At 41.2% G+C, this 21,413-nt stretch overlaps 1 protein-coding gene across 1 annotated transcript; it reads left to right on the top strand.

Moving 5' to 3' along the window:
* The first annotated feature begins 14,848 nt into the window (after positions 1-14,848).
* LOC139166322 (vitelline membrane outer layer protein 1-like) lies at positions 14,849-17,465 on the top strand. The gene is made up of 3 exons (XM_070749714.1): positions 14,849-15,041; positions 15,281-15,375; positions 17,162-17,465. The coding sequence occupies exons 1-3, from the start codon at positions 14,871-14,873 to the stop codon at positions 17,463-17,465; spliced, it is 570 nt and encodes a 189-aa protein (XP_070605815.1). The 5' UTR covers positions 14,849-14,870.
* The last annotated feature ends 3,948 nt before the right edge of the window (positions 17,466-21,413 follow it).

Below are 21,413 nucleotides of genomic sequence, written 5' to 3'. Positions count from 1 at the left end.
CACTATGTATAGTAGTCTATTTACAAAGCAACGTGCCGCAAACAGTAATAAAATCAGAGGAATGTGAATTTGCATGCCAAAAGTCCAGCGTTCTTGGCACAGTTGCTAATAAACTTCCAGAAGAAAGTCATTAATTCAAGTCATTAATCCTTGGCATGGAAAGGTACTCACAAATGTCTTTCAAGGTTTGGTTTCCAGGTTTTCCGAAAGATTTCAAGGAAAAAACACTTTGGCTGCTAGTTCTTTCTCTCTCTGTAAAGGAAGGTTGAACTTCTGCAATGGACTTCTTATGCTCCTCCCCTTTCATACTACCTATGATGACAAGCTATGCCTAGATCAACTTTGCCGGAAATTCTCTTGTCTCTGTCGTATTCTTTTGACTCTCACGTCTAATATTGGGTCCACAATAACTCCCTCCTCATCTGACTCTGCAGGGTCCCCAGACCCTAACTCTCCCTCACTCTGACTTTCCAATTCCTCTGATAAACACACTGGCCTCTGATATGCAGATGGACCTGGTTCATTCTCCTTAAAGTACGTGATCAAAGGAACCGTGACCAAAGGAACCTACTACTAATGGAAGGACAGTCTTTTCCCTTACTCCCTTGGAAGAACTGATTTGCCCCTCTGTGTCTGAACTTGCGAACCAGCTGCTTTTTAAGGACAGTGTTAGTAAGCTGACACGAACCGTTGCGCTGCACTTTGAATAAGTTATGCACTTTTAGCATAACTTATTCAACTCTATCTATATTCTTGTATTTTGTATTTTTGTATTTTTATATTATTTTTAGTTTTATTATGGTCTTAAGTAGCTGAGGGGGGGGCGGTTAAGGGTTAAGGATGGATGACTGGAATTGGATGGATGACAGGTATGGTATATATGGTATGAATGAATGAATGAATGAATGAATGAATGAATGAACTTTTATGAATGGAGAAGTCAGCTCATTGGGCGGTATGGAGGCAGGAGGGCTGGGAGACCCTATCTCTCAGGTGGCAGAGGGCCAGAAGATTCCTGTGCTGCTGGGGAGAGGCAGATGGTGGAAGCCATGGTGCAATTTGTTTATGGGGAACAAGGGAACACTGCTTGAAAGCGATCCCTTGTTCCGACCCCATGGACTCAGCCTGGGGCTCTGGTGATGAGTGTAATCTGGGCCCTGGACTCAGGCTGCTGCTACTCAAGGCCAGGTCAGTTGTGAACAATGCTCTCCTGATCCAGGATTTGATCCTGGATGAGGAGGCCGACCTGTCTGAAATATGCCCAGCTGGGTTTCAGGTACAGCATCAGCCACGACCCCAGGGAAGGGGGGAGGCTTAACTTCAAGGCTCCAATCCTCCCCGCAGGGAGGCGGAACTGACTAGGTGGTTACGCCCCAGACGTCTTAGGGACCCAGAGGGCATTCAGAGGGTGCTTGGGGTTTTACCGGATTCCCTCATTCACAGTTTGGCAGAGTCCCTTGCTTTGGCCTGGAATAAGGCTGCAGCGGGGGCTCTTGACTGGATTGTGCCATTGCGACCTCTCTGTGGCGCTAGACCCCGGAGAGCTCCTTGGTTTACTGAGAAACTCCAAGTGTTGAAACGCCAGAAGAGATGTCTAGAGAAGCAGTGGAGGAAAAGTAAATCTGAGTCTATATCAAACACTTGTAAGAGCTCATATTAAGACTTACAAAGTGGCGCTCAAGGTGGCAAGATGCGTGTATCATGCCACCTTGATTGCATCAGTGGAATCTCGCCCGGCCGCCCTGTTCAGGGTAACTCACTCCCTAGTGCCAAGGATTTTAATAAGTTTTTTGCTGATAAAATCGCTCAGATTCGGATGGACCTTGACTCCAACTGGGTAGCAGTGTCGACTGACAATCAGTCAGTCGAGGTGACTGGGGCTCATCTTTGTCCACCTATCTGGGAGGAGTTTGAGCTGGTGACACCTGATGAAGTGGACAAGGCCATTAGAGCTGTGAGTTCTGCCACCTGTTTACTGTACCCGTGTTCCTCCTGGCTGGTTTCAGCCAGTAGGGAGGTGACATGGAGCTGTGTCTAGGAGATTCTCAATGCTTCTCTGAGGGGGAGTCCTTCCCAGCTCCCTACTAGGAGACACTCTACAACTACCGTCCAGTCTCCAACCTTCCCTTGGAAGAAGCCAATTATCTAGGCCCTCAACAGTCAGGATACAGGCCCTACTACAGCCCGGAAACTGCTTTGGTCGCTCTGATGGATGATCTCTGGCAGGCCCGGGACAGGGGTGCTTCTTGACCTCTCAGCGGCTTTCGATACCATTGACCATGGTATCCTTCTGCAATGTCTGGAGGGGTTGGGAGTGGGGGGCACTGTTCTGCAGTGGTTCTCCTCCTACCTATTTGGCTGATCGCAGTCAGTGTCAGTGGGGGATCAGGGAGTCTCTGCTCACAGTCACGCATGCCTTCATCACATCAAGGTTTGACTACTGCAATGCTCTCTACATGGGGCTACCTCTGAAAAGTGTTTGGAAACTTCAGATCGTGTAGAATGTGGCCACGCGAACTATCATAGGCCACCCTAGGTACGCCCATGTCTCATCAACACTCCGTGGCTTGCATTGGCTGCTGATCAGTTTCTGGTCACAATTCAAAAAGTGTTGGTAATGACCTATAAAGCCCTACATGGTATCGGACCAGAATACTTACAGAACCGCCTTCTGCCGCACGAATCCCAGCAGCTGTTTATGTCCCACCGAGTTGGCCTTCTCCGGGTCCCGTCGACTAAACAATGTTGTCTGACGGGACCTAGGGAAAAAGGCGTCTTTGTGGCAGCCCCGGCCCTCTGGAATCAACTCCCCCATGAGATCTGAATTGCCCCCACCCACCCTCCTTGCCTTCTGCAAGGTGTTGAGGACCCATTTATGCCCATTTATGTCGGAGCGGTTTCTATTGGATCTTGTACGATGAAAACAACATCATCCGCGAAGGCTTGTAACTGAAATGGTTCTTTTTTAATGGATTACTATTGCTGTTGTGAGCCTCTCTGAGTTCTCAGAGAGGGGCGGCATACAAATCTAATAAATTATTATTATGATTATGATGATTATGATGATTATTAACTGGATGTGAGCCAATCACAACATTATTGTACTTTGCTTTTCACTAGAGAATACAGAAATATTAAAGAAAATAAGTTATAGATGGACCAGCATTATTTAAGAACGAACAAAAATAGTGTATGTGTTTTTATGTGTATAATGAGCTACAAAAGTTTTCTTAGATAAAGCCTGTAAATAATCCATTATTCAAATTACTATTGTTTTGTTCTTTAAACACCCACAAAAATAGACCTCTCTTCCAATCTCATGCCTTTCATTGGCTCTGAATATTTATTTTTATGTATTTATTGATTTGATTTGTACATCATTGCAACCTAACCAGGGTCTCGGTTGCTTACAAATTGACACAAACCCAGTTTGGGATAAATTGAAATATAACTAAAATCCCTAAACATAAATAAAAGAAAATATTTCACTGACACTCTTCAGAAAGGATCCCTCCTTAGTTTCTTCTTGAAGGTAGCTGGAAGTTAACCTATGGTCAAGCAGCATGTCTTTTCCTGAAGTCTAGGACTGAAAAGCCATCCTTTGACCTTCTGAAAATGAGGACTTATCAGCTACTTATCCCAACATGACCACAAGTCTGATTCCACTAGGAAAATGTGTCCTTTTGTTAGCTGATGTTAATTCCAGATGAACGATGAAGCCATAAACAATATCCCAATCAAGGGTCTACCAACTCCGACAAACAAACAAACAGCAAGCAAACGCCTGGTCAAGAAACCACTAAGAAGAAAACTAACTCCCATCATCAAAGCAGAGTATATAAACAGAAATGAAACCCCACTCCTTTCCAGCACTGAAGATGTCTCCTAGTTGGTAATGAAACTTCTGCAATGAACAAAGCTGAATTGCAGTCTCTTACCTCAAACTGAATCTCTTGGATTGATGACAAGTATTTAATTTAAACACTAAAATATGCTTATCTACCTTTGTTTTCTTTTGGCAGGTGGGGGCAGGGGCCCAGAAAACTAATCTGCCATAAACTTTAACTTTAGTTTTAAGTTTAGTTTTAACTAAAATTTAACTTTAGTTTTAACCATTAGATTTGTACTGCATTGTTATTGTTGTTTTGAGCCGCCCTGAGTTTTCGTAGAGGGGTGGCATACAAATCTAATAAATTATTATAATTATAATTATTATTATTATTGTTAAGGCTTCCTGGTTTCTTTTTATGTGAATGTATAGGGACGGCAAGGAATTCTTGATGATACATCAATTAACAACATTCAGTTCAACTGCAGTGATGGTGTTGGCCTGAGGGGCATTGCCCTCATCACCTCTCACATTGCCTATTGCAATGTGCTGTACATGGGGCAACCCTTGAACAGCATTTGGAGACTTCAGTTGGTGCAAAATGCAGCGGCGCTTGCAATTACGGTTGTACCACGGTACGCCTGTATTACTCTATCTTTATGCAAGCTGCATTGTTGCCAGTCGGTCTCTGGATGCTGTTCAAGGTGTTGGTTATGACCTTTAAAGCCCTAAATGGCTCAGGGCCAGACTATTTATGGGACCGCCTCCTTCCTCATACTTTGCTGCGGCCAATAAGGGCCCACAGAGTTGGCCTTCTCCAGGTCCCGTCCGCCAAACAATGTCAACTGGTGGGACCTTGGGGAAGAGCCTTCTTCTGGTCTCACCCTGTGGAATCAACTGCCCCAGAGTGTCTTAATGGAAAGCCGTGAAGACCTGGCTTTTCCGGCAGGCCTGGAATTAGGATTTATTGTGAGTATGAATGGTTTTTTAAAAATGAAATTCTAGTTTTTATGGATTTTGGATTTTTAATTTAGATTTTATTGATGTTCAGTGGTACCTCTACTTAAGAACCTATTTCATTCCATGAACAGGTTCTTAAGTAAAAACTTTTGTAAGTAGAAGCAATTTTTCCCATAGGAATCAACGTAAAAGCAAATTATGTGTGCAAAGCCATTGGGAAAGAAATAAAACTCGGAATTTGGGTGGGGGGAGAAGGAGGAGGAAGAAGAGGAGGAGGAAGAACAGGAGGAGGACAGTCGCTTCTTAAGGAAGAAGGTGAGGTAAGGAGAATCAAAACAATTCAAACCCTTAAGGCTTAAAAAAAAAAAAGAGGGACTCTGAGGCGGCGAGGAGGAGCACGCACCTCCCATACATCCGGGGTAAGGCTGCCTCCCATACACTGCGCCAGAGAGAGAAACCCAGGAGGAATGGCAGGAAACTGGCCGGGCCTTCGTCCTGCTGTCAAATTTATAAATGCTATTAGGGAAAATTGTATTATGTATACTAATATATAATAGAACACATTATAATTACCAAATGCTAGAAGTTGAAAGATTAGGATTATGCATATCTAAATAATATTAGTAATAATACTGTATTTAAAATATATTGTCCCAGACAATACACTGTTAACCAAGCATTTATGGATGTTAAAGAAAAAACAATTTAAAAAACAATTTAAAAATTTAGCATTCACAACTTCTGGAGGCAAACTGTTCCATTGATTCTAATTGTCAAGAAATTTCTCCTTATTTCTAAGTTGCTTCTCTCCTTGTTCAGCTTCCATCCATTGCTTCTTGTTCTACTCCCAGGTGCTTTGGAGAATAGGTTGACTCCTCCTTCTTTGTGGCATCCCCAGAGATCTTGGAACACTGCTATCATGTCTTCCCTGGTCCTTCTTTTCATTGAACTAGCCATGCTCAATTTTTGCAACCATTCTTCATATGTTTTAGCCTCTAGTGCCCCAATCATCTGCACTTTTTCTAGAGTCTCAACATCCTTTTTGCATTGTGGCGCCTAAAACTGAATGCAGTGTTCCAGTTGTGGCCTTACCAAGTGGTAATAACACTTCACATGATCTTGATTCTATCCCTCTGTTAATGCAGCCTAGAATTGCGTTGGCATTTTTGGCAGTTTCTGTAGGTTTTAATTGTTTTCAATAACTTTAAACAGTTGAATTCGTGATTTCATAGTTTGCTTTTTAATTGTTCATGTTACATTGAGTGATATTCTTATCATTATTCATTAAATCTATTAGCCACCCATCTTATGCAGTGGTGAGCTGCAACTTTTTAAACAACCGTTTCTCTGATCTAATGGCTGACTGGCTGGGCATGGTCAGGACCGTGGCCAGATTGTGAGACAGTACTCAATCTCCTACAGCACTCTGTCGATCAAAAAGGGGCATGGGGGTTAATTACAAAATGTGGGCTTTACTTTGTGACATTCGGATTTAGCAAACAAGGGTTGAAGGGTTGTGTTTATATCTGACTGGGAAAGAGCAGGAGGGACCGCTACAGAGCCAGTTGATAGAGTTGCCCACCGAGCCAGAGGTGCAGGGTGACGGATCTTGGAGCAGGCGGCTGGAAGGGCCCTTCTGTGTCTCTCCGCATTGTGCTGGTGGATGGAGGAATAGTTCTCCCCCCCTGCTGCTGTAATGATGCCAGAGTCTTGATCCCTGGGTTTCCTCCTCTTCCTCGCCTCAAGGAGCTCATTTCAAAATGCCATGAGATGCACATCCTACCAGAGTCTGGCAGCTTTCGAGTCTCTCCACATCATGCTGGCAGATGCACAGAAGACTTTCTGCATGCACATAGGGTTAAAAACAAGAAAATTGTGATGTCTGGGCAGCTGAGTAGAGTCTTGTGCTGCCACTACCACTAGTTGGCTCCCAATGAATTTCATTCTAAATCTTGATACTCCTACTCTATGATTATGATTTGTCTACTTTATTTCCATAATCCCTTATTTTATTATCAAAGCCCGGATCAACTTTTAATTTCTGTTTCTCACAAAAAGTCAAGTAATGGTTCTTATCGCTTTAATCACTATTTGTTAGGGAAACCACAACTGATTTATTTAATTCTAGACACCTCTAAATAAAACAGGAATGGAAAAGCCTGAGCTGTGCCATGCTTCTCAACTTTGGCCAATTTAAGGTGCATGGATTTCAATTCTGGAATTCCTAAGGCAGCAAGATGTTTGTCCATCTTAAACTTGCCAAGAGTGAAAAACGATTTTTCATTCTAATGGCCTGTTCCTGTGCAGCCAGTATTATTCCTTTTGTCTCCTTTTTAAGTGTTCCACTTGTAAGCCATGACCAGGTCTTTTCTTTATCCACTTTGCTTTCAGTCTTCCCCAAGAATTGGCCATGCAGTGCTTTGTTCTGCCAACTGTCTGTCCGACATTGAGTTAAAGTTTTCCTATATTGATCCTTGGTTTGCTTCACCTTGAGAAGCTTTCTATTGTTGACCTCTATCAACGCTGACTCTTTGTTCTCCTTCACATAGTCAGCTAATGCATGCTTCTCTTCTTCCACTGTCTGCCTCACTTGCAAAAGTCCCCTGCTGCCTATTTCCTTTGGAAAATAATATTAACAACAACAGTAACAACAACAATAATAATTATAATAAATTCTACACAGAGTGTTTGTTGGTTAGTGACTGAGCCAACAAGGTGTGAATAATAATAATAATAATAATAATAATAATAATAATAATTATTATTATTATGTCAATACAACACAGCAAACGAAATCACTATGCTGGATTTCATATTTCATCACCAGTTCAAGCACCTAGGACTGCGTGATGTAGAGGTGAATTATGTTTGCCGATCCCAGTAAAGCGGCCTTTTGCAATTGACAGATGTCTCCTTTTTGAGTGTTCCATTTGTAAGCCATGACCAGGTCTTTTCTTTATCCACTTTGCCTTCAATCTTCTCCAAAACTGGCCATGCAATGCTTTGTTCCGCCAACTGTCCATACCTGGTCCTTAGTTTGCTTCATCTTGAGAAGCTTCCTATTGTTGGCCTCCATCAACGCTAGTCAGCTAATGCATGCTTCTCTTCTTCCACAGTCTGCTTCACTTATTTTTTATTGTTGTTGTTGTTATTATTATTTACATTTTAAACTGGGCCTACAAACAAGTTATAAAGCAATGGCATAATAAAGATAGATTATCTACCTACCACCCCTCACCAACAAATGGACATCGCCAACATTTCCAACAAAGAATAGGAAAGCACGCCCCTTACTACCTCAATTCAATCCAACTTCAACTCAACTCAATCCAATTTCATTCATGAACACAAATTCAATCTCAAATGTAAACTAATCAATGCAAGAAGTATTATCAACAAGTTGTCAGAATTCCTCCTACTTGACACCAACATATTTGACATAATCTTTGTTTGTGAAACATGGCTGAATACATCCTATCCTGACTCCCTCATCACACCAAGTAACTACCTTGTTTTCCGGTCTGACCGTGAACTCCGCAGAGGAGGTGGTGTAGCTATATGCTATAAAAATTCACTCAATCTAAAAAACATCAAAGTTGCACATGATCTTATCCTTCCTGAAACCATAATATGTGATCTTTCCCTCAACACCACACTCCGCTTCCTACTTTGCTACAGAGCTCCAGATTATGACATTATTCATGCAACAAAATTAATCTCCCTACTCACGTGGGCAACCTCCTGCCCTTATCTCATTATATTCCTTGGTGACCTCAACCTACCACACATCAACTGGACCCTAAACGAATGCTCCACAGAATCTATACATACTGCCCTTTACAATGCTGTCACCAGCTTGGGACTTGAACAATTAGTATCAAACAATACCAGACTCAATAGTTGTCTTGACCTCATATTCTGTAATAGCAAAAGCGCTATCTATGGACTGCATATAAAAGAACCCTTCTCCAACAGCGATCACACTATGATTAACTTTAACCTCAATCTACACCATCCTAACACTCACCTGAATAATGTGACACCTAAGTACAATTTTAGGAAAGCCAACTATGAACTCATTGATGCCAATCTCTCAATTCTCAACTGGCAATCTTTGTTCTCTAACTGCAACACCATTGATGATCTCTACAACACGTTCTTACTCCAAATTAAAAGACCTATTGAAATACATGTGCCACTCACTCCATCCAGTGGTAAAAAAAAATAAAAAATTACCTGTCTCGATAAAGAAACTACAAACCAAAAAAAGATCTCTCTGGCATAAAAGCAAAAAAGGCCAAGTAACCAACTTCAAAAGCCGCTACAAAAGCATATGCCAGAAAATAAAAGCAGAATGTCTCAACTATCACAGCAAACAAGAGGAAAACCTCCTTCGCACCAAATCTAACCAAGCCTTCTACAACTTCGTCAACAACAAACTCAATGACTCTAGACCCATTCCACCTCTCGTAGGACCCAACAACAAAGAATACCACGATGATCCATCCAAAGCTAACCTCTTCAACTCTTTCTTTGGCTCTGTCTTCGTCAACAGTAACGGCTCATCCACCATCTTTGCTAATAGCACCTCAAACTCTCTCAACAACCTAACCCAAATTGACTTCACTGTAGACCGCGTTGAAAAAGCAATCCATGATATCAAACCTTCCCTATCATTCGGACCAGATGGTCTTTGTGCATACTTTCTAAAAAAGCTTTCTACTGCTATAGCTGAACCTCTAAGCATTATCTTCCAAAAATCCTTCAGGACCAGCACACTCCCCAAGCTATGGTCAAAAGCAATAGTCAGCTACATCTTCAAAAAAGGAGACCCTTCTCTCGTTGACATCTACAGACCAATATCACTATGCTGCGTCTCATGCAAAATCATGGAATCAATTATAAATCAATCAATTACCCTTTACTTAGAATCCAATAACCTACTCTCTAACAAACAACTTGGATCCAGAAAGAAATTATCCTGCAACCTACAACTACTTCACTGCAAAAAACATTTGGATTACCCACCTAGATCAAGGAAAATCCATTGATGCAATTTATATTGACTTTTGCAAAGACTTCGACTCAGTGGTCCATGACAAACTACTCCTAAAACTCAAATCCTATGGCATCTCAGGATTCCTCCACAGCTATATTACTGCATTCCTGTCAAATAGGCAACAAGTTGTCAAAATTAGAAGCGGCATTTCCACCCCCGTCCCTGTCAAGAGTGGAGTTCCCCAGGGCAGTGTACTAGGTCCTACTCTTTTCATTCTCTACATCAACGAACTCTGTGATCATATCACAAGCAACTGTATTCTTTTTGCCGATGATGTAAAACTTTTCAACACCATGGACAACACATTTACTCTCCAAAAAGACCTCGACTTAGTCTCAGATTGGTCTAACACCTGGCAACTTCAAATAGCAACCAATAAATGCTCTACCCTCCACATCGGCAAAAAGAATCCTAACCTCATATATAAACTGAATAAACAAATTCTCACAGCCAACCCACACTCAGTAAAAGACCTTGGAATACTAATATCAAATGACTTAAGTGCTAAAGCCCACTGCAACAATATCGCCAAAAAGGCTTCTAGAGTTGTTAACCTGATCCTATGTAGCTTCTGCTCCGGCAATCTCACACTACCCACAAGAGTCTACAAAACTTTTGCCAGACCCATCCTAGAATACAGCTCATCTGTCTGGAACCCATACCACATCTCAGACATCAACACCCTTGAAAACGTCCAAAAATATTTCACCAGAAGAGGTCTTCACTCCTCCACTAGAAACAGAATACCCTACGAAAATAGACTAACAATCCTGGGTCTAGAAAGCTTGGAACTACGATGCCTAAAACACGATTTAAGTATTGCCCACAAGATCATATGCTGCAACATCCTACCTGTCAATGACTACTTCAGCTTCAACTGCAACAACACAAGAGCACGCAACAGATTCAAACTTAATATTAACTGCAACAAACTTGACTGTAAAAAATATGACTTTAACAATCGAGTTGTTGAAGCGTGGAACTCATTACCAGACTAAATAGTGTCAACCCCTAACCCCCAACATTTCTCCCTTAGACTATCCACAATTGACCTCTCCAGGTTCCTAAGAGGTCAGTAAGGGGCGGACATAAGTGCACCAGTGTGCCTTTTGTCCCTTGTCCAATTGTCTTTCCTTTATCTCATGCATCATATATATTTTCTACCTTTCATATATCTTCTCCTCTATTTTATATTTTTCTTTATATATATTACCTCATGTCTGTTCTCTTCTATGTATTGTGTATTGTACAAAATAAATAAATAAATAAATAAAATAAAAAATCATCTATATCATGTCCCATAGTCTTAGAACTTATTTTGAAACCATGTTTGTGATTTGGGGACATCTCTTTGGAATTCCAGTCACAACTACTGAAAATCATTTTGCTAGCAGAGTACTTTGGCCACCAGAAGTACCTCTGACATGAGTGATATTGAGCTGGCCATGCCCAACCCGACATCTGAAGTCAAACACAACCTTGATGTGGCACTCAATAAAATTGAGTTTGACAACTCTGCTCTAAGTCCTTCCCTTCCCTTGTTAACAAAATAATAGCACCCACTCTTGGTCCTATCTACCTTGCATCTTCCTCATTTACTATCAAAATGTTTTGGCGGTTGTCTACTTTTCTTCACTAATACAATTGCTGGGCTGTTTGCTGCAGAGGTCCATACAACCCAAACAGAATGATCTGTTCCAAGGACATGTTCCTTTCAGGTCATTAATTAAACTAAAGATGGCAGATTATTTTAAGGTTATAAAAATAAGTTTACCTTAGATTATGGTTTTTACCAGGACATAGTTCAGCAATTTGTTCTGACAGTAAATTTTTAGAAAGCATTTCGGCAATTAGTTTCAGCAATTTCTTTAAAAAACAGAGTTTGAGCAGTTCATTTCAGTATTTGTTTTAGATTTGCCTACATAATCCATTTTAAAACTTAAAAACAGTAAATGTAGAATTAGTAGAATTTCTTGATTAACTGTTCTGAAGGAAAAGACCTGTATAGATACCATACGTCTAGAACAAGGCATGCAAATTGTTGAACTGAATGGCTACAGTGCCAAGACTATATGAGATATTAGCGGAAAATTATTAAATAAATCAATGTGTACACTTTCAAAATTAAGAACGTGATGGGCTAATGGAGTTTTTAGTTTTAAAAATATGTTTTCCAGGTATTGCACACATTTCCCCCCGTTTTCCAGCAAAACATTCTGCATAGTCACATTCCAGAATTGTTGCATCTCTGCAGAGGTTTCTGTAAGGACCATGCAATAATGTGATTTGCATGGATACATGATAATTTTTTCTTCCTTCATATACCATAGAAACACAGGAACATAGAAGATTGACGGCAGAAAAATACCTCATGGTCCATCTAGCCTACACTGTTCATCCATTTTGAGAAAGTTAAATCATTTGCCATATTACAGACGCCTCCAAAAATATCAACCCTATTGCACACTTTATAGCCATCGGCAAATAGGCAAACCTTCCCTACCAAACCATCCCCTATGTCACTCACAAACATATTAAAAAAAAATAGGACCCAGAATAGATCCTGGTGGCACACCACTTGTAACCAGTCTCTGCTCAGAATGCTCACCATTAACAACAACTCTCTGATGTCTACGCTTCAGCAAATCCACTGAACCATCCAGGGATTAAGTTCAATCTTCAATAACTTATCTATCAGCTCTTTATGTGGAACCATATCAAAGGCTTTGCTGAAGTCCAGATAGGCAATAGACTTCATGGCACTATCTTCATCCAACACCTTTGTGACATAGTTTAAGAAATCAATGAGATTAGTCTGACATGATTTTCCCTCAGTAAAGCCATGCTGGTTTGGGGTCCAATAAGTTATTGGTTTTTAGATGCTGATTTATCCTCTTTTTGAGTAGAGTCTCCACCATTTTAACTATAACTGATGTCAAGCTAACTGGCCTGTAGTTACTAGTTTCTTCTCTACAGCCCTTCTTGTGGATAGACACAACACTGGCCATTATCCAATCCTCAGGGACTTCTCCTGTTAAAGGGGATTGGTTAAACAAATCAGTCAAGGGGGTAGCAATCACATATCTGAGTTCTTTAAGAACTCTGGGGTGGATGCCATCTGGACCAATTGCCCTATTTGTCTTTAATCGTTCAAGTTCTTCTAAGAGATCGGCCTCTGGGATCACTGGAGCTGAATCCCTACAGCTGGAAGCAATGCTATATCCACCAATAGTATTACAGTGTTCCCTCGATTTTCGCGGGGGATGCGTTCTGAGACCGCCCGTGAAAGTCGAATTTCCGCGAAGTAGAGATGCGGAAGTAAATACACCATTTTTGGCTATGGACAGTATCACAAGCCATCCGTTAACACTTTAAACCCCTAAATTACCATTTCCCATTCCCTTAACAACCATTTACTCATCATTATGACTGGTACTCACCGTTTAATAAGATACTTAGTGATCCTGATATTTATAAACATAATTATTTACTAACAATAATTATTATTTTTTTGTTATTTATTTGCAAAAATTATTAGTTTGGTGATGACGTATGATGTCATTGGGGAGGAAAAACCATGGTATAGAAAAAAACCCAGAAAGTATTTTTTAATTAATATTTTTTGAAAAACCGTGGTATAGGCTATTCGCGAAGTTCGAACCCGCGAAAATCGAGGGAACACTGTATATTGTAAGCTGCCTTCTGAGAAAACTGAATACCACACACATGGTATTTTGTGTTTTACCCATTTTATTAAAAAGAAGGAAATGTATTCCTTCTACTGGCAGGATTGGTGGAGTCCCATAATATGGTCCGTTGGAGTTAATGCTATATGACCTATTGTTGTCTTGTGCAAACTGTGGCTTATTGCAGAAGGAAGCAACTTGATCTCCAAGTCACTTGTGACTAATTATTAAAAATTACTGCCTTGACTTTCTGTTATTTCAAGTACGGAAATATATAAAATCACAGTGCGTGATCAACTTATGGAAAATTTAGTGAGGGAAACTAATAGTCTGGGTTCTTATCTACCAAACAATGAACATCTAGAACTGTCCCTGCCCCCTATTTCTTGTCCTGCCTACAAATAGGTCATTATTTAAAGTCTATTCTGGCTGTAACACAATTAACTGCAGGAAGACGGTAAGCAGAGAACAAGGAAGGGAGACCAGAGATTGTGACTGAGTAAGAATGACACAAATCTAGTTCTGTAGAAATTAAGGCAAAGTAAAAGAGAAGGCTAAAAAGTCTATAGCAGTAATGGTGAAACTTTTTGATCCACATGCCAGAAGGGGGCGCCTGGGATATGCCCATGTGTTCCCCCACCCATAATTCCATGCTCTCCCATGTATTTGCACATGGAACTCCCCCACTCTTGGCACATGATGGCACAACCACTTTTCACTCTAGGAACCTGGGATGGCAAAAATGGCCTTCCCCATTCCGTCAAAGGCCCTCTGGAGGCAGAAAATGGCCCATTTGCGATGTTTCATTTGAACTGGATGGCCTGCTCTTTTGCTCTGCCCAGGTTCATGCACAGGCTCTGGAGCTTAAGAAGAACAAGAAAACAGTTTCCTGATTCCCAGTGGGCCCGGAAGGCCTGAAAATCAGCTGGTCGCACATGTATGCACACCAGACCTGAGCTTGTGTGCCCGCTAATATTTATTTATTTATTTATTTATTTATTGGATTTGTATGCCACTTGTGGCATGTGTTCCATAAGTTCACTATCAAGGATATAGAGTGCGGGAGTAGAAGACCTCTAAGGTCACTTTCAGCTCGATTCTGATTCTGAACTTCTTCTCTGGGAAGATGGAAGCAGTGGCAAAACACTTCTGAAATTTGCCCAGAAATTTTCAGGACATAGTCCAAGAAAACTGATTCAAGTGTACAGAATAAATAAATTGAAGAGCATGATTTCATAAGAGTGGTACCACAGATACTTGATCAAAGATTTCTGATTTCTAGGCCAAAATTTCTGAAGACATTTATCTTTTAATAGGCAGGCTGGTTTACTCTTCCATGGACCTCTCTGTCAGCACCGCTCTTCTTCTGACCATCTTCTGCTGCCTGGGGAATATCGAAACTCGAGAGTTCAAAAGTGTAATCTCTGTAAAAAATGGGGGTTCCTGGGGTTCCTGGGGAAAAGATCAATTTTGTCCTAAAGGCTTTGCAAATGGCTTCGCCCTGAAGGTAAGAACTTATATTTCCGGTGCTCTTTACTTCTTTCTCTATCTTTCAAATTAACTCTTCATTTTTTCACTTTGTGTTTTAAGAACGGCCACAAGATATTTGTTGATGCTTAACATTTTTAAAAAATTCTGTAATCAAAGAGAGGCACTGTTGCATATTGATGGGTCAATGTTGAAAATTCTCAGCATTGAAGGGCAGAAGGACTGATCTTGAACTTTATCAGAGTCTTACTTTCTTAGGTAGAACCAATCCAAGGAGGTGGTGATGATACAGCTCTGAATGGAATCCGTTTGCACTGTTCCGGAGGCGGATACATTCAATCTTCAGTTGGGCCGTGAGTAACTGACTTACTTGTACTATTTTATTTTCTTATCATCAGGAATCGGGGAGCATATCTTTCTCCTTTTTCTTGTATACATTCATTATAGAACCCAATCATACCCTACGGGATTTTATGGTTCAAAAGTAAACCAACCTCCTTCTCTTTCTCTTTTCTCTCTTTTCTATCTTTTTGTTCTTCTTCTCTAAAAAGTATATTAGCTAACAGCTTATTAAATATCATATAAGTGAAAAATAATAAAAAAATCCTTTGCCAGAAAAGAAAAAGGAATCGGGGAATAGATGACTGATCCTTATTTACTGCTACTGATTTTAGAAGAGGATGAACTGGAATGGGTAGAGCTGACTTTCTGGCACTGTTGTGCAATGGTCTCTCTGAATTAGCAGCTGAGATATGGTTGGGGATTTGTTTATTCTCGAGAAATCCCCAAAAAGCTACTAATATTTTGTAATCGATCTCTAACACATGCGCTTTTCTGACCTTCATTCATTCCCCCAAACAGCCCTTTATTGACTGTAGTCTCTCACATACTTCCCTCACACGCAATCCATGGTTCTATCTGCTGTTGTTATACCTCTGTTTGTAGGGAGACATGGACTTCATTCTTGCTGTTTATGAAAGTCAGGAGTGTGGCTGCTATTAATGTCCTGTACTTGAATTCTGGGTATAGCACTGTAAACCTCAACCCCAGTCAATTCAGTCACATGTATTTTTGTTACTGCATTAAAGATTTATGGTAATGTCTATAATTTAAAGTATCTTTGATTTCTTTATCAGATTATATAATCAGATTGATTGCAAAAGAAGGTCTCAGCAATCAATATGCCTCAAATTAGGACTGGGAAAGCATTGGGTTTATGAGAGGTTGTTCCAATTTTTATTTATTGAAAAATAGTCTCTCTCCAAAGAAAACCATGGGGAAGACCCACATGGCAGCCAGAAAGGATATTCTATGTTTTTGTGAACTGAAATGGAAGTCCAGATTTCCAGTAAGAAAATGAGGTACTGAATTATCACAGAAGTGCAGACTGATGATTGATTCAACCATATTTAATAACTTCTTTATAAACATAATGACAGATGAATTTAAAATAACATTAGCAGATTATTTCTTCAAGTAAACACAAGCAGGAGTTAGTTTCACTTCAGCAGAGAGTACTGAGAGGCGAGTGCACATTGGAGAGTAGACTGAACCATGCTCAGCTTTAAGATTAAGTTCCAGTTTCAATTCTCTGCACAGACTCGAAAGTGGTTAGCTCCCATTGGTTGACTTAGTTGCTATCCCTATTTATTGGCTAACCTTGTTAACATGGCTGTGCAAGTCATGAATATTCTAACAGCCACACTAGCTGAATAATGACTCACCTCTTCAATAGTGGGTAATAGAAATAAAAGATCTTTTCAGGGGAAATGGTGCTTACGATACTGCAATTTCAGGAATAAGGAATCCGTGCTCTAATGGTTTCTCAGCATGACGTGGTTTGGGAGTAGACTTGGAAATGTGGTCAAGGGAAGATTTGGGATTTTAAAAATGTATTCTTTATTCACCCCCTGCCAGGACATTATGGCAGAAGCCACAATATTCTCTTCCCTTCTTCCCCACTTAAAACAGGCCAATGAGTTAGGTTGAAAGTCAATTATAGACCCATAGATAATGAATTTAGATATTCAGGCATAGAGTTCAACTGATTTTAGCCATTATGCTTGAGTCTCATGACCTGATGACAAGGGCATAATCTACACACCAAAGATATGCATATCCATCTTATTTTTTGGACAGGTGGGGAAAATGGACCAAGTCCCAGTATTGTCAGCCAACCTACTACCTGGTTTCCTTTTCTCTGAGAGTGGAACTCGCTCAAGGAAGTGGTGATGATACCGCAGCCAACAACATTGAGTTCACCTGCAGTGATGGTCAGGTTCTGATGGGCTATGGCCATAATTGGGGAGATTTTGAGATGTGGTCTAGTGACTGCCCCTCAACGTCAAAGGCTATATGTGGGATACGAACAAAGGTGGAGAGAGAACAGGGTTCTGGTGATGACACAGCACTCAATGATGTGCGCTTTTCCTGCTGTAAATAGCTGGTACATATTTTGTCACTATGAAATGCATTTTTGGTATACAATTCCAAAAATTGTTAATTATAGTCCAATATTAACTTGAGAAAAGAGGATATGTTTGTCTAAAATGTGATAGTACAAGGTAACACTGCCCCCACATGTGTGTCTTGAAATGGGTTCACATTGGAGAGGAAACAAATGTGGTGGCAGAAATCTCAAGCTTTGCAAAGATTGATGATTTCTTCTCTATTATTTTGAATCAAGTCACAGAACCAAACTGTAATTTTGTATTACCGATTTCTTGCTTGAAAATAAAATTTGTGTTGCATCTTGAAAGTTATGTCTTTCTTTCATTGAGCCAGGTGTGGGCCAAAATAATACATATATATATATTTGGGTTTATTTATTGTTGTACTCTGCATTTCACTACAAATAATACAGAAATATTAAAGAAAATAAACTATAGGTGGGCCAGCATTAATCGAGAACCAACTAAAATAGATAATGTATGTTTTGAAGGTTGATTTATTATGATGTGAGTATGGTTAATATAACTAAGGTTACTAAAATTGTCAATATTATTTCTGTTAATTGGTATCAAAATACGTATCTATTTGTTTGGGTTTATTTATTACTTATTCTGTCCAGTCCGGTTAATTAACATTAAATAAGCTCTGATGAAGACTCGGAAGCCAAATCACTTGTATAGTAGTCTGTTTACAAAGCAACGTGCCGGAAACAGTAATAAAATCAGAGGAATATGAATTTGCCTGAAAAAAGCCCAGTGTTATCATCACAGTGGATAATAAACTTCAAAGGAAAGTCATAAATTCAAGTCATTAATCCTCGGCATGGACAGGTACTCACAAATGTCTTTCAAGGCTAGGTTTACAGGGTTTCCGAAAGATTTCAAAGAAAAAACACTTTGGCTGTTAATTCTTTCTCTCTCCGTAAAGGAACATTGAGCTTCTGCAATGGACTTCTCATGCTCCTCCCCGTTTATACTATCTATTATGACAAGCTATGCCTACATCAACGTTGCCGGAAATATTCTTGCTTCCCTCATATTCTTCTGACTCTCGTGTCTAATATTGGGTCCATAATATCTCCCTCCTCATCTGACTCCGACATTACCACACATGGGGGGGGGGGGTCTGCAGGGTCTGCAGGGTCCCCAGGCCCTCACTCTCCCTCACTCTCATTATCCGATGCCTCTGGTAAACACACTGTCCTCTGATACCCAGATGGACCTGGTTCATTCTCCTTAAAGTCCATCACCCAAGGAACTGGATGTGAGCCAATCACAACATTATTGTACTCTGCTTTTCACTAGAGAATACAGAAATATTCAAGAAAATAAGTTATAGATGGGCCAGCATTAGCTAAGAACCAACAGAAATATGATGTATGTGTTTTTATGTGTATAATGAGCTACAAAAGTTTTCTTAGATGAAGCCTGTAAATCAGTGGTCCCCAATGTTTTTTCCACCAGGGACCAGTTTCAGCAAGACAATTTTTCTATAGCCCAGTGGGGGCGGAAAGGGGCGTGGTTGGGGGCGGGATTAAGCATGGGGGTGCTGGTCCTCCCCGCCCCTCTTTCCCGCCATCGTCCTGTGGCCGGCAGAAACTGCCTCCCAAGCCCTCTTGCCCAGCGGGAGCTAAGCGCTGGAGAGAGGGGGTCAGACTGGCCCTCCTGCCTCCCCCCAGCCAAAAACGCAAAAGCGCCCCACGGCAGAAGCCAAAAGAGGCTTGAGCCTCTCGGTCCTTCCCGCCCCTCTGTCCCATCCATTGTCCTGTGGCCGGCAGAACCTGCCTCCCGAGGCCTCTTGCCCGGAGCGAGGCGAAGCGCTGGAGGGAGGGGGTGGCGGCATGAGGGCCGGCAGCTGCTGACTCCACGGACCGGTGCAAGATGCACCGCGGCCTGGTACTGGTCCGCGGCCCGGTGGTTGGGGACCCCTGCTGTAAATAATCCGTTATCCAAATTACTACTGTTCTGTTCTTTAAACACCCAGAAAAATAGACCTCTCTTCCAATCTCATGCCTTTCATTGGCTATGAATATTTATTTTTATGTATTTATTGATTTGATTTGTACATCATTGCAATCTAACTAGGTTCTTGGTTGCTTACAAATTGACACAAACCCAGTTTGGGATAAATTGAAATATAACTAAAATCTCTAAACATAAATAAAAGAACATATCACAATGACACTCTTCAGAAAGGATCCCTCCTTAGTTTCTTCTTGAAGGTAGCTGGAAGTTATCCTAAGGTCAAGCAGTATGTCTTTTCCAGAGGCCTGGGACTGAAATGCCATCCCTTGACCTTCTGAAAATGAGGAACTATCAGCTACTTATCCCAACATGACCACAAATCTGATTCCACTAGGAAAATGTGTCCTTTTGTTAGCTGATATTAATTCCAGATGAAAGATGAAGCCATAAACAAAATCCCAATCAAGGACTACCCACTCTGATAAACAAACAGCAAGCAAACACCTGATCAAGAAACCACTAAGAAGAAAACTAACTCCCACCATTAAACCCTACTTCTAGCAAAGGGCAGCCATTCGCGGCCCTACCGGAACGCTCCGGTGGGGGTGGCCATGCAGTGTACCATTTTGCCAATATTGGTATTTATTTGCTTATGAGCATGCATTGAACCAAGGAAATGCTGAGCCACTGAACAGCCAAGCAACTGAACAGCTGTGCTTTCCCGGCGGGGTGAAGGGCAGGGTTTGGAAGGACTCAGTTGCTCAGTTAAGAAAGTTGCCCGGGAATCAAATGGCAGGTGATAGTCATTCCGGGGCAATTTCCACACAGGAAAAACTCCGCAAAAGAAATTTGTTACGCTGCCTTTCCCGGGACAACGCCGATCGAAGGCAGGCACAGTGTGGGTAGATGGTGTACTTGAACATTAGGTTGCAGGGTGGGCAAGAGAGGTGATGCTGCCACTGCCACTTCTTCCAGGGATGAGGGTCATGGATTCTGCAACCTTGGTTGCCTCCAGCAACAGGGGCTGGAAGAACGGTTAAGGGATCTGAAACTTTGTAGTGGGATGCTGAGCGGAACTGGGCTGCCCCCGACTTCTTAAACCGCTCACTTCACTTTGTTCACCATCCCCTCCAGTTATGAGACCCAGCATCATTGTGTCATCTGCAAACTTTATTATGATGCTGGATGGATCAGAGGAGTCATGTGTATACAGCGAGTACAGGTAGGTGCTGAGCTTTTACCCATTTTAGTAAAAAGAAGGACATTTATTCCTCCCAATGGTTGAATTAATACGTGGTGGTATCCCAAAATATGGTCTGTTTGAGTTAGAGCTATGTGAGCTACAGTTGTGCTACACAAATTATGGCTTATTGCAGAAGGACACAACTTGATCTCCAAGTCTCTTATGACTAGTTATTAAAAATTAATAGCTTGACTTCCTGTTATTTCAAGTACAGAAATACATAAAATCTCGGTGGGTGGTCAACTTATGCAAAATTAAGTGAGGGAAACTAATAGTCTGGGTTCTTATCTATACCAAACAATGAACATCTAGAACTGTCCCTGCCCTAATTTCTTGTCCTGCCTATAAATATTTCTCCATTTAAAGTCTTTCCCATTCTGGCTGTAACACAATTAACTGCAGGAAGACGGTAAGCAGAGAACAAGGAAGGGAGACCGGAGATTGTGAATGATTGAGAATGACACAAATTTAGTTGTGTAGAAATTAAGGCAAAGTAAAAGAGAAGGCTAAAAGGTCTATAGCAGTTATGGTGAACCTTTTTGGTTCACAGGTCAGAATGGGGTGGCGGGGGCATGCCCGTGTGGGCCCCACCCATAATTCTATGCCCTCCCATCCATTCACACCCGAACCCCCCAATCCCAGCCCCCAATGGCAAACCATTTATTCACTCCAGGAGCCTGAGAGGGTGAAAATGGCCTTCCCCACCCTGTCAAAGGCCCTCTGGAGGCAGAAA

Source organism: Erythrolamprus reginae, chromosome 4 (assembly GCF_031021105.1).
Source record: "Erythrolamprus reginae isolate rEryReg1 chromosome 4, rEryReg1.hap1, whole genome shotgun sequence".
Classification (NCBI taxonomy): domain Eukaryota; kingdom Metazoa; phylum Chordata; class Lepidosauria; order Squamata; family Dipsadidae; genus Erythrolamprus; species Erythrolamprus reginae.
The sequence above is the reverse complement of the archived record's forward strand: the minus strand, read 5'-3'. Positions and strand labels throughout refer to the sequence as shown.

Coding starts and splice junctions, on each gene's coding strand:
- LOC139166322 (XM_070749714.1), top strand. CDS start 14,871: ATGGACCTCTCTGTCAGCACCGCTCTTCTTCTGACCATCTTCTGCTGC. Junction 15,042..15,280: donor CAAATGGCTTCGCCCTGAAG/GTAAGAACTTAT, acceptor TTACTTTCTTAG/GTAGAACCAATCCAAGGAGG. Junction 15,376..17,161: donor ATTCAATCTTCAGTTGGGCC/GTGAGTAACTGA, acceptor TTTTTTGGACAG/GTGGGGAAAATGGACCAAGT.